We start from the raw sequence: 14579 nt of genomic DNA on the forward strand, positions 1-14579 counted from the left end.
CCAGATGTTACACCCTAAATCTGTTTTTGCAAAGAGAGTGTCATACAGTAGTTTCTCTTTGGTTCAGGTTTTCAGTCAGCTGGTGTTTCCACTGTAGGAAACAGTTCATTAGATTATTAGCAGATGATTGATCTTGTGCAGCTGTACATTTTGAACTACCATAGTTGTAAATGATTTAACATACAGTATGCTGTTTTTTTGGGCTGGTTTGCTACCTTATTATTTTTTGTTCCCAGTACTTTTCTTTCAGAATCTGTTGAAAGAAGGCAGTCTGTCAGCGTTTGTTTGTGTTGTTGTTCTAGTTCCCTCGAATACTTAGAGTAAGCAAACATGGGTTGACAGCAGTCTGCTGTCTGATGACACTAAACATACTGCAGGCTGGTACAGTGACTGCCTCTTAAAAATCAAATTAAATGATACCAAAGGTCAAAGACCACAGCTCTTGGCACATTCCAGTTGTAGAAACAGGTACGGTATGCTGTGTTCATACAGTAGATACTGTAGTAATTTCTGTTGTACATGATGCTTGAATTCTGATATTTGTTACATGGAATTGTTGTGGGCAGTTTCTATTTTAACTTGACTAGAGCTTTCAATCTATTGTTTTCCAAATCTATATATAAAATCTATTTTCAAGGTATCAACAGAACAGACATGCTTATGTACTGTACATGTTTTCAGGCTACAAAAATCAAGCCTGGCATTGTTTTTGCAACTACTGTATGCGATGGAGTTTGCAATTTCATAGCTTTGAAATTGTTAAAACCAATAATCAAAATGTTTCCTGCTGCCATTTTTAGAACATTATCATGTTACCTTTGTCTGAATGCATATGATTTTTGAAAAGTGTATTTTATGTGCTGTAAAAGCCTTGCTTTTGTGGACAGCCTTCTGTATGTGGTATAATCTAGGCTGTTTCTACTGAGGAAGTTCATGTGATTGCACAGCAGGGCCTATGTCATTAACCTACTTTGTGCAGAGCTTCGACCATTGCAGCCAAAGGTGTATCCGTCACATGTATAATGGCAGCAACTGTTCACTTTGGGATTGCACCAAAGCCTTTAAATTAAGAATGTAGAACACAAAGTTGGCTGAATGGGCTGTTCTGGAAGAGACATTAAACCAAGGTCTTGACTCTTGGGGATATTTTGTTTGGAGAGCAGTGGTGCTGATTAGGGTTGGGTACTGCCTCTGGAAAATGTAGAGGTAAAACCGCGGTATACCACAAACTATTTTTCATGTTTATATATGGAGACTCTGTCATAGTTTGATTTCATGATTAGTAAAGCATATTGAGTTGTATAGAAAATAAAGTAATGAAAATGATGTTGTTTTGTTGTTTTATTGGAACCAAAGAACTAGAAATAATACTGAACAGAACAACTTAACAACATGCAGATTTTTGTCAATCATTAAATGATTAAAACTTTTTTTCACAAGGTATTGGAGGTTAACTTTGCTTGGCAAGATAACAATGTAAAATTCAAAATATGACAGGTGCTTGTAAGTTGTAACATTTTTTCTTTACTATGACTAAAGTTGACAATGAGTAAACCTTATGAAACATATTTAGCATGTTCGATTTCCCTTGGCTATTTCATCTAAAACTTCAAAGAATCCTCAATACCTGTTTAAAACATTGCTGAGATAAGACATATATTGCCTTTGTATATTGTCAGTATATTGACTTAAACGGCTTAACACAATCTTGCTTGCAAAATTGAGAAAATGTCCAACATACCCTGCTCATCACTAACCACCTCACCATCCTTTCTTCTTATCCATAAAAAACATTACTTCCTCTGCACCTGAATAAACAGATGGTATCATTTATCTGTGAGCTTTGCTCTTAATTGAAAAAGTATGCTTAATTGAAAACACAAATCTTATCCTCCTAGCATTACTGCAGTTCACTTCTAATAGTCAATGCAGGGGTAGTTAAATATACATCTCCTGAAGTCGGAGTTTCTTCACTTTCCCGTGTTTTCTTCCTTTAGTAAACCTGGACTAAAAGTCTTGCTCTTTCCTTTTACTTTCATAAACCATAATCCCCACCACTCAAGATCTATATTTAAATCCTCTCCTAATTCATCCTGCCTATTTGTCAGTGTAGATGAATCCCAATGCCTGAATCCCACCTGTCCAGGAGAAGGGTTACATGTACATATACAGTATACTGTATAAATAATCAAGATCTATAAAAATTACCCCTCTCTGCACTGCCTATACTGCAGTCTTCTTGTTTCCCAACAATAATGCTACTTCTTAAGATTGAACTCCCCTGCATAAAGACCATTACTGGTCCATTCAATTGTAAACTTGTCATTTTAAAAACAAAGAGAACAAAGAGAAACGTTTTATGTATAAAGGAACAAAAATACATTTAGTTATATTCTGCAGGCCTCTAACATTAACAGTGGTAAATATAAAATCAGAATCACCCATAGAAAAAAAAAAAGAACCTCATGCTTGTAAAAACATCCAAGGTAAGGAGACGTAAAAGAGTGTTCTCTCTTTTCCCTAAACAAATCACACACTCTTCAAAGAATCGGCTGTGGAAAAGAGCCGAGATTAGAGTCATCACTCCTCCTGCACTTCACGGTGCCACCCATTTGAAATGCACCACCTCCACCATCCTCCTCCCTCTCAGGGCTCTCCTGCTTTACTTGAGAGGTAGCATCTGCCGAGACCAACTCTGCGCAGTAGGCAGGAATCCCCCCTCACGCATATCAGCAGAGCTGAGAACTACAGGTATGCCTGTTGTTGAGGCGGGAGACTGATGTGTCATCAGTCATGTCCACCCACCCATAAGAATTCTTAGTTTCCACTACGAGCTGGGCCCTGGCTGCAGCACACCTGCCTGTCTGCTTGTAATCTGGAGATACTGTAAGTACCTTGCACAGAGGGACAATTCTTTCTGTTCCTCTTGGCCTTACACTTGTCGCTCACTTTCTAATTCTTACCAGTTCTTTAATGTTCCACACTGTTAATGAAGGTAATGGGGATGAGAAAGGCTTTGTTACTGTGAAGATATGTTAAAGACAAGGGCCCCTTATAATTTTGAACATTGGACTCTTATGGTTATTCCTCAGATTTATTAAAGCAACAGTTTAGTGGAAAATGTGAGTTGTTTAGTGAATTGAAGTGGAATTGATAGTTGTGAACCAAATCAAGGGCAGTTCAATAACCAATTCAAGACTTTTGAGAGTGTTCTGAATTCCATTTCATTACAGATTTCACACTTCACCATATTGGAACTGACCTCCACATTTCGATTCAGTTCAGAAATGCCCCCAGCTCTTTTATACAAAAACACTTTGATCAACACTTGAACAAAAATGTGGAGTAATACCTTACTCCTCGTACCATAAAATCAGCTTTGCTTCTGATTAAGACTTCCTTTTCATTCTGAATACTGCTGAACCTTAAAATTATTTGTCATATGGACAGAGAAGACAAGATATGAGAATCATGTCTGAAAGTAATTTATTCCACTGAATAGTGCAGGAAATCCAAGTTGCAGAAGGTAATTATGAAACATTTCATTTTCAGTTTAACATTACTATAAAGAGGCATGACAGAAGGGAGGTTGTTCTATCCTGTAGAATCAAAGACTGTTTGCTAGAAATTCACATTGTGTTCTTCTGGACCTTTGGTGTTTCTTGTGATGTTGCTCAATACTTCTGTATTTTAAAAGGAGCACAGTTAACTGTAGAAATTGCAAATAGATAACCTTTATTATTCCTCAGCAGCTCACACATGTAGCTTCCCAGTCTCACTTAAAATATGTTCAGGTGTGTAGCTGCGTTAGCATGCGTAGGCTGCAAAGGAACAAGTAATAGGTTTATTCCATGCTGAAAAGAGAAGACAGAAGGCTCCATGGCTGAAACGTTGTGTTTTCTTTCTTCTTTTTTCAGCGTGGAATAAACTTATTACTTGTTCACTTAAAATATACTTGTTATGCCTTGTAATTGTGTTTTTTTCCAACATTTTGAAGTCATTTTCTCTTAAAATTTCAACAAAACTGGCATACAGTACAGTATGCTATAGCTGGGATGAATGTACTGTAGTTTTGCAGTTCAAGATGTCCAAGATCTTTTCTGAAAAACTGACATGTATGTAGTACTGGTGTTGCATGACCAAATAGATGTCTGTATTTTTATCTCCCTTACCAAAGTGGGTTGATAATGCTTTCTCCCTTCGATAAACAGTGCACGTGGTGTCACATGAATGCTCTGTCGTAAAGAATCAGGAAATCATATTTAAGTTAACTACCTTGAGATAATGCAATTCAGACTTTGAATTCTAAGAAAATTCAGCATAGGGTTATGATTTTCTGATTTGATTTATGTTTTAATGTTCTAAGAAAGGGTATAGAAAAGGAAACAATCTGTATAAGCAACTATAAATCAAGCAGACTGAGATTCAGATTAAGATTAGGAGGATTCTTGGCAGTGATGAAAACTGCTACATGAAGTTGAAATGAAATCAAGATGCTTCTTCAGAGAAGGTGTATCGTAGCAATCCTGAGAGCACAAAACTTTTGATGATTAATTTTTAACAAATTTGCATTAAACACATGATTTTAACATTTATTCATGTCTTAAAAATGTTGAAAATAAATGCTGTAAATGTACTACTGTGCAGTTTTGTGGTCATTTGGGAGTTTCTTAAAACTTCTGGAAGATTTTAGACATTTTGGGGTGTCACCTTGACATCTGCTTGCTGTGAAAGGAGGCTGCATAGAGAAGCGATGTAGTCAATATCATCATCAGTAAAGTCAGTGAACTGCAAAATGTCTCAGGCAGAAAGTTACAGATTTCCACAGGGTGGGTCAGGTCAATAATAAAATCACAGAAGGTTAAACCTCCCCATTGGACAAAACAAAGATTTATCCAGTTGTACAGTGAGAAAAGTTTGGTTTGGGAAGGTAACTCCCAACAAAAGGGCAACAATTACAATGTAAAAATCTTCTAAATACTGTGACATCATCATAATTCAGTGTCTCCCACAGCACCTTCTGAAGGTGATAAAGTCTATGCTACAGAGTTACACAGCAACATAAAAAGAAATGATGTATTTGCCACATACTAACCATCCATTCATCCGTTCATCATCAGAAATCTGCTTGTTTTCGGTAAAGGTCATGGTAATAATAATAATAATAATAATAATAATAAAAATAATAATAAACTTTATTTTATATAGCACCTTTAAAGATGGCTTCTCAAAGCGCTGTACAGAATGACAACAACAATAAATAAAAAATACACAGGATAAAACACATATACAATACACTGAGAAGACCGTGGATGGTGGTACTAAGTATAGTAGGAGCAATGGGTAACACAGAATCCATCCTGGAAATATAGGGTACAAGACGGGACTGTGTTCTGGACAGGACACCAGTCCATCACAAGTCACATACATACTGCACATCATGCACAGAGGGACACTAATGAAACTAACTAGCTTGTCTTTGGGGCTGGGAAGAAACCAGAGCACCCAGAGAGATACAAAACAGTCGTGAGACAGCCACCTCGCTGGAATCTATTGAAAGTCAGCCCTCGATCCAATCTTTTGTTGTGCTTTCCGACCTAGCGAGGTCCGGTGGTGGCCCAGACGCCCCGCTCGCTCCTGGTGACCCACGGGAGTGGGGGATGCCCCACCCTACTCGCAGTGAGGGAGCGAGGCCCGGGGTACTGTTCGCCGGCGGGGGACTAGGCAACACTGGGGGGTGACCATAGAGCCAGCCCTGAATTGTGGATGACCAGGAGACTTTGGGGCGGTGCGGTGGCTCTGTGTCTAAGGATCTGTGCCTGTGGCTAGAAGGTTGCCAGTTTGTATCCTGTGGACAGCAGGGGAATCCTACTCTGTTGGGCCCCTGAGCAAGGCCCTTAACCCAAGCTGCTCCAGGGGCGCTGTACAATGGCTGACCCTGTGCTCTAACCCCAGGCTTCTCTCCCTGTCTGTGTGTCTCATGGAGAGCAAGTTGGGGTATGCGAAAAGACAAATTCCAAATACGAGAAATTGCATATGGCCAATAAAGTGATCTCTTATCTTTTATAAAAACTTATACAGTGTGTAATATTTGACAGTTGCTGAGAGGTAACCTCTCAAAGTTCAGTCCTTGGCCCTATATACTGTTTTTATAAATATCAGGCTTTCTGTGAACTGCATCTCCTGTGGAAACCTTCAACACCTACTGAAAAAAAGAAAGTGGGAACAAATTAAGGTCTGTAAGTACAGTACATTGTCTTGAAAAAGTATTCACCATATTTCAATGATGTCCATTTCTTTTAATTACAAGTGATGTATGCACGTTTTTAGTTGAATATTTTTAATGAAAAGTTTAATTTTCAACTGAATGTTTTTTAAGGGTTAAAGAAGTTGAATGCCAACAAAAAATGGAAAAAAACAAAGACAAAAATATGGTAAAAAATATACAGAGTTGGCTGAAACTATTGACCTTAATATTCACTGTATTTGAGTGGATTTTTCAGTTATATGATTAAATCTTTGCTTAGTGACATATTGCATGTACTTGTGAACACTGCCACATCTTGTACTGTCATTTGTTATTGATTTCTTTCTTTTTAGATTTATCCCGTATGAAATGTCGATGTGAGATCAGTGATCTAGATTCTGGTATAGTTTGGAAACTAGTTCACACACAATATCAAAATAGGAGGATTACTAAACATGGTAGAAGGATGAAATGAAATTCAAAAAGATTAAGATAAACCTGAAGACTGGGTTAGGCAAACACCTGGGAGATGACTTAATATACACAAGTGCAGAGTATTACATGCAGTTAGCAAAACCATAAACCATAAATACAAAATAGGATATGAACTTGAAGATGAGAAAGTAACTTATGAGAAGGACAATGTGTCCAATTAAAGAGATATAAAATCAAATCACATTATTAAGATGGTTACAAAAATAAAACAATGGGTAATAAAATTGTACAGTGCACTAGTGAGATTTCATTAAAATGCTGTTTCTGTTTTCTGACACTGTGGACAGGCACACTTAAACATCAAGAGTTTTAATATTGTCACCTTTTTAATTACTTAAGGATATAGATTTCCAATGTTATAAAACATTGTTTTGGAAAACAACTGCTGAAAAACTAGATGAGCTCCTTAATGCATAGAATCTGACAAGATACAAAATCATAATCCTCTGAAACATCCTACACAGAGTGCTGTGATTTCATAAAACAGGATAAACATTAAGAGCTATTTCAGAAAGCACAATGACTTATTTAATCTGGTATAGAACATCTTTGTAGATCTGTTTGTAGTAAAGTGGATATTTCCCTTTTATGAGGTGTTTGAACCTTTCAAATTTCAAAGTCTGTCCCTTTTTTATAGCTCAGTAGAGTTGTAGACACTAGAGCTAGTGCCACATTGGGGCATAGGCTACCTCACTAAAGTTGTAACTCAGCTACCAGCTACAGTAATTTGGCTGGACACAGAGCATACTAGTTTTAAGAAAGTAATGACTTCTACAAGGACAGTCTATAGCTCATCTTACACATTAGAAGAGCAGTCCCTTACAGAACAAAATCGGGTTTAAGTAAAATGAAGTAAAACTAATAGAGAATTTTGATACAGATATGGAGAAAATTAAGAAAATTGGTCTCAGAAACAGTGTTGCAAATGTTGTAATGGGATATTAAGGAAAAAAAATGAAGAAAGTAAAATATTTTCATGTAACAGGAACAAACGGAAACAAATGAAATTCAAAAGTTGCAAGTGTGAGTCATAAATATGAAGATGCTCATTTAGAAATACACAAGCCAAAAGGAAAGTAAAGAGAAATGGTTAGTTTAAACTATATTTAAAATATAATAATAAATTTTAGGGAATGAAAAGGAAGTGTGTTGAATAATTTGTTCAGGAATTGTCTAATGAAGAAACTAATAACATGTATCAGGCTGAAGTTTAACCCTTCGGTGTTTTCCAGGGATATTAAATACTTAAGACCAATAATAATCGGGTCCTGATGCTATTTTTCACTTTCAGAGGAACAAAAGAATGCGTGCACAAGAAAACTAATGTTCTTTTTTATTTACTGTTCATATGGCACAAAGCACCAATGATTTTGCAGAAAACAGCTTTACTTGGTGAGAGTGCCGCACTGACTACTATTTTCTTCCTTTTCGTAGTCAATAGAATGAGGAAAGATATTTCCACCTCATTAACTTGTTGTAGACTTCATTACAAATAGTATTTTGAAGCCTTAAAACATATACAAGTACAGTACCAGTGACACGAGTAACACAGGATTCCTGTGGGGAGACATTTTTCACATCACATCAGTAATGGGTTAGTCCACAGTTAGAAAGGCAGCAGTGATTCATGGCTTGAATGACTTCATGCAGCTTCTGTTAGGAATGCCATGCTGTTCCTTTGAGAGAGTTGTGATCTGTGCTTTCTGTTTTGGCCATCAATGATGTCTGCCAAGCATGTGTCAAATGTGTCCTAGTGGTGATAAGTCCTGAGGAATTGTGGCCAAGGTAGGGCGAGAATATTCCTTCTGTATATATAAATGACGTGTCTGGGGAGTCAGGATTGTTCAATTTGGAATCACATCTGCCACCATGATGGTGAACAAACCACATAATGTGTTGCTTGCTAAGGATTATGCAATTGTGCAATTATAAATGTTTTGACTACAAGTACAGTACATATTAGATGCATTTTGCATTGTAATAATATTACACCTCTAGTTTCCTCTTATAGTCCAAAGACATACTAGTAGGTTAATTGGCTCCTGGGAAAACTGGCCCTGGTGTGAGTGTCTGTGCCCTGCGGTGGACGGACGTCCCATCCAGGATGTACCTTTCCCAGTTGTCCCTTACTTGCCGGAATTGGCTCCAGCGTCCCTTCAACTCTGAATTGGAAAAAGCAGTTAGAAAATGGATGGATAATATTAGAATAACACCTTACATTTGTACACTTACCATCCTAAAGGATACATACAGTATACTGTACAAGGTGACCCACTTCACCTACAGCTGAAGTAACCAACTTCCACCTGGGTGACATATGGCAGCCATTCTGCACAAGAAACCAAACTGCACAGCAAACTAGGTGGTAAAGAGAAATAACTTAACCCACTGAAATTTAAATACAGTAGGTCAAACTGTTATAGCCCAGAATGAAATATAACCAGGACACCAGGTTTAATAATACCAAGGGATCTTTAATCAAATTTTCTCGGTAAATATAAATATACATTTAATTTCTCTAAAAATAAACTAAAAAAATGTTTTCAGAAGCCATAGTCAACCATAAGCCTGAGTGCAAGGAACTTGTGAAGTTTATTGTTTGTGAAGGGTATTCTTTGTAATTTTATGGAGGTTGATGTATAAGTTTTAAACAGATTAAAACTGAGTGCAGTGGTAAACCTCTTGTAAGAAAAAAATAGGGAAAATACAACCAGATGTTCTAGCAGTTGTACAGTGTAGATTTTACTCTACAGATCCCATAAATTATACAGTGAATTAACATCGTATAGCACTTTGTAATTCCCATTTGAAGTAAGACTTTAAGATTTAATTTTAAGGATCACATACAATTTTCAAAATACAAATGTCAGAATGAATCAAATATATCCAATCGCAAGAGTAAGAACAAGGCTGGATGTACAATATGTGGATTTCCAGGGTTTTGATACGATGCTGACTACTGAATATTCATGTTGTTGTTTGAACAACATTGTTAATATTTAAGGATGCCTGATATCTGCAGAGCACCCACTGTTGTTTATTTAGCTGGTGTGGTCTAGTATCTAGCCTGCCTTTTATGATACTAATTAACCCGTAGGGAAACAGACAAAGAATTTAAGACTTCTAGGTTGCATAACCCCTCTACTATGTGCTGAAAACAACACCATGAAAGTGGCCTTGCTGAGATAAATGAAACAGTGCTGTTGGAATGGCTTGAGTGTGTATCTAATCACAGGGTTAAAGAATTTTCTTTTGCCCTGTTGTGCATCTGTGTTCTCAGTCTTGGCAATGTGACCAGTGAAAAACAGTTCAAAGAGTTAAAGCCTAGTCCTACATCACAGTTGTTATTGTGTGAAATTACAGTACATTAAAGTATTCATGATTTTTGCATTTTTATACTCTAACAAAATTAATAAATCTTTGTTGTGAACCTGTTTATTAGGATGCAGTTAAACATTTTTGTTCAATATCATCCTATTTGTTTATAGAAAGGTCATGAGTATCACTGTGTTACAATAAGCTGTTCTCCCTGGTTTATATTGCAGTGAAACATTTTCTGTCTTAATAATAAAGTATTTAAGTAAGTTTCTAGTTCCAAACAAAGTCTAACAAATGGAAAACTTAAATACTCATCCTCAAATTGCTTGTGGGAAGTCAACTGCAAAATGTCTGAATGTCTGAAAGTGATTCTTTTCAGTTTCCAAAACATGTTTTTTAAATTTCAGATTATACAAAGAAACGTTTTTGCAATTGTAACATCTAAGACACTATTTGTTTGTGTTTGTCAGTGAATTAAATAATGTTTACGAAACATTTATAGTTTTCTTATTTTAGGGTACCACTGAGTGAGATGCATTGTTTTTTGCAATGTTTGACATAGTACTTGAGAACAATCTCAATTCTAAAATAATTACAGTGTTAATTCAGTATGCACACCAATAGCTCTGAGTAGTAGACACAATTTATAGTTACAACACTTATTTTAAAATGATTTTTGATGGATTAATATATTTATTCCTTTATTTTCTAGACAAAGGTATAGGTGACTCCTTGAGAAATGTGATTTGAAATTCACTAGCTCATACCTATTTACAGATGTAATTGATCGTAGTCATACTGTCTTTGTTGTAAATTCAGTAAGCCAGTGTGAACAAAATAAACCTGTTATATTGTAAAGAATATAAATATAAGCTTCTGCAATACTGCTCGATATCCTGTTCCGGGCTAATTCTGACTGAACAATAACTGGAAGCTATACATGATTAACGAGATATCCTGTGCATTAATCTTTCTAAAAAAATTACTAAACGTAGATGTATACTCTTTATTAATGAATTTAAAAAAACCAGAAGCCTGTAAAGGTTAAGGAAAACAGTAGTATCTTGGTGAACAAACAGCTTGCAGTATATACAATAAGACAAGGGTAACTGTTCTCTCATGAAGAGATTTCGACAATGCTCATTTATTCACCTATCTCTTTCACAGGCTGCTATACTCACTAAGCAAGGACGTCGTCCACGAAAAGGATTCTGAATCCCTCCTCTGCTGACATCAGACAGGAACATGCCGTCTGAAATCTGTCTTAGGTACTGTAGCATGGACCTGCATGAGTGATGTAATCCTCATTCATCTTGTATCTAATTAAACCATTAGTCAAGCAGGCAGTGAGATTGGAGGTGGAAGGTTTTGCTGCAAATAGATCTCCCTTCTGTGACCCTGAATGGTAAAGATGCATTGTAGGTTTTGCTGCACTTCACATAATAAGATGTAGGAGGTAACAGTAAGTTATTTGCCTTTTTTGGTTATTTATCTGCGAATCTATTGTTTTCCAGATTACTTATGTTTGAAGCTGATCATATTTGTTTTCGGTAATAAGATAGTGTAATTGAAGGTGTGGTTTTGAATGCAATGTAATGTTAGAATTTTGTTATTATATCATTCTGTTAATACATTTTTTCTCTTTGTTCCCCTGTGTGCAATGGCTGTTTTGTGCAGTACCTTTGTGTTGTGAGCGATTAGATCAGTTTTACAGTACAATCTGCTCAGATGGAAATATGCAGGCCATGTTGCAGAATGAGCATCTACAAAATGCATTTCAGCTGACCTGGAGACAATTATGTCACATAAAATAAAAAAGCAGCTGTGTTAAAAAAGAACATGTAACTTCAAAGGGACTTGTATCTCATTTTTTGGAAACTAATTATATAAAAATCTGTGTTGTGTCAGGTTCTGAACAGGCAGGGTAAGCCAACAGAATGTAATACTGGCTTAAATCTTTAATCTTACATTTGTTAAAAGTTTGAATATCTTTTACGTTGTTGTAGTTCACGTAAAACTGAATGGTAAGAAAAAAAGATTTATATCTGTATACAATATACTTTGCAGAGAAAAAGTTTGTGAATCCCCTAGGTTGGTCCATGTTCTTTTATGTTTAAAATGTACAGGTTTTTAGATAACAAAGGCATAAAATGCATTTGAAATACAGTATTAAATCAGTTCAACAGTAATCATCCTCATGTATCTAGGTATGTGAATCCTTAGATTCAGGAACCGGTGGTACGTGTTTGAGCAGCAATGCTTTCAATTAGATATTTCCTGTAACTGTCTCTCCCATTGTTGTTTAGACACTTTGACCCATTTTTCTTTCCTTAATTAATTCCAGAATCAATTCATGTGAGTGTTTTTTAAGGGTTTCCTTGCATGAGCAGCTCACATCCATTCCTGCCATAACATTCCAAAATATATTATGTCCAGACATTGCCCTGGCCAGTCCAAAATACAAAATTTCTTCAGACATTTTTTTGTAGATCTGGTCGTATGTTTAGGATTATTGTTTTGCAGCATGACCTACTTTCGGCTCAGCTAAAGTTGACAAATAAATGGCCTGACATTCTCCTTCAGAATTTGCTGATACGACACTGAATTCATAGTTCTGTCGATGATGACAAGCCATCTGGGTCCTGAGGCGGCAGAGCAGCTCCAAACCTTGATGTTCAGGATGATTTTCTTCTGTTGGAAGACAGCGATTAGGTTTTGCCATACAGTGTTTCTCATTATGGCCAAAATGTTCAACTTTTGATGCACCTGTCCAGAAAAAAACATTCTCCCAGTGTTCTTGTGGATAATCCAGGTGCTTGTTGATGAGGTTGAGACAGGCAGGAATGTCCTTTTTAGAGAGTAATGATTTCTTTCTGGCTATCCTCCAATGAAATCCATTCCTTTCAGACATTTCCTGATGATTGAGGCACGGGCACTGACACTGGCTGCTGAGAGAGAAGCTTGCAGATCATTAGAAGTTATTCTATATTTCTTAATGACTTCCTGAATTATTTTCTCGGTTGCTCTTCATGACATTGACAGGACAACTAGCCCTGCATAGAGTCACTGTGGTCTTGACTATTTTCCCTTTCTGTTTGTAGAGTTTCTGACAGTGAATGGATGAAGACCAAGATGTTTATAAATGGTTTTGTAAGTCTCTCCAGACTGATGACCATCACTTACTCTTTTTCAGCGGTCCTATGATATCTCTTTGGATTGTGGCATGATGTATTTCCGCTTATCTGCATGGTTGAGCATTAAACTCACAAAGCTTTTGACCATTATATTGGATAGAGCTGACCAAACCCAGTCCTTTTTTAGGTGTTCGACACCTTAAGAAGGCTCCACGGCCGAAACGTATTTTCTTTCTTCTCTTTTAAGCATGGAATTAACCTATTACTTGTTCCTTTGCAGCTTACACATGCTGACGCAGCTGCCCACCTGAACTTATTATTTCATATATACTGATTCTTGATTATTATTTTTTCTCATTCATAAACAATTGAATTAAAAAAAACATTGAATTGGTAAACAGAATACACCTTTCTGGTTATCTAAGAAAAGGATATATTTTCTCTTGTGCTAAAATTTTGTAATTCCCATAATTACACTGGTGGTTGACAATAATTTTCTCAGCATCTTATATAACATGAAATCTCCTGGTGTGTAATAATTGGAGTAATTATGAGTAATTATTTGAAGTAATAATGAAATAGGAAATTATGAACAATTTTGACCATATATTAAAAGACATCTGTCTATACATAGCTACAGTATAAAGATAAATTTATTTAAGGGCCTTATACTTATATTCTTCATAATTATTCTCAAAATTTTAAAAATGCAACTTTCTCTCAATACTTGTATTATACGCAGATTGTCTTCCACGAAAGGATTTGTTCATTCAGCATGAATGGGTTTAGAAAGAATGTCCAATGCAGCAGACAAAACTGCTGTTTCAGTCCTCAGTATGCCCATTCTCTTTTCACCTTAGTCAGGAGGATTTAGCTGTGATACATGTAGTGTGGAGATTTCAATAGCTTCGTTCTTAATATGGCATGCGGGTTGTCTGAGCCAGGTGGTCTGTAAATACTGGAAGATGGACACATAAGAGACAGAGGCCAGGGAGTTACATAGTATTTCAACCTGTCGTCAGTGAGATACACATTTTTGCTACCTTCCTTATTTCATCTTTTAGCTTCACCTATTAAAATGCTCTTTAAGTAAACCTTTCTTTCTTTCTCTTTTCATCCAGCATTCAAGAGATGCTGACAGGTCAAAGGCTATGTCTATCCAAGTCTCACCAGGATGCAGTTCTCGCTGCCCTGAACCAGCAGAGAAATGATGGAATACTGTGTGATGTCACTTTGGTTGCCGGGGAACAGAAATTTCATGCCCACAAGGCAGTTCTCGCTGCCTGCAGTGACTATTTCAGAGTAAGTCTGCAGGCTTCCTTCACTCTCCAGATGAGATACATAGGGGTACAGTAAATATATATATTTTTATGTCAGTGAAGTAT

At 36.5% G+C, this 14579-nt stretch overlaps 1 protein-coding gene across 3 annotated transcripts in view; it reads left to right on the forward strand.

The window, feature by feature from the left end:
- The window catches only part of klhl32 (kelch-like family member 32), a 78589-nt gene that overhangs the window by 1278 nt on the left and 62732 nt on the right, over window positions 1–14579 (forward strand). For 2 of the 3 annotated variants that reach the window (XM_088928651.1, XM_088928670.1), the window contains exons 2-3: window positions 11228–11328; window positions 14316–14496. In XM_088928651.1, the coding sequence (XP_088784777.1) occupies window positions 11306–11328; window positions 14316–14496 (204 nt within the window). In that variant the 5' untranslated portion in view covers window positions 11228–11305. The remainder of the gene's footprint in view (window positions 1–11227; window positions 11329–14315; window positions 14497–14579) is intronic. The other variant, XM_088928660.1, reaches the window with a different exon arrangement.

This window comes from Atractosteus spatula, chromosome 2 (genome assembly GCF_055471065.1).
Source record: "Atractosteus spatula isolate fAtrSpa1 chromosome 2, fAtrSpa1.hap1, whole genome shotgun sequence".
Taxonomy (NCBI): Eukaryota; Metazoa; Chordata; class Actinopteri; order Semionotiformes; family Lepisosteidae; genus Atractosteus; species Atractosteus spatula.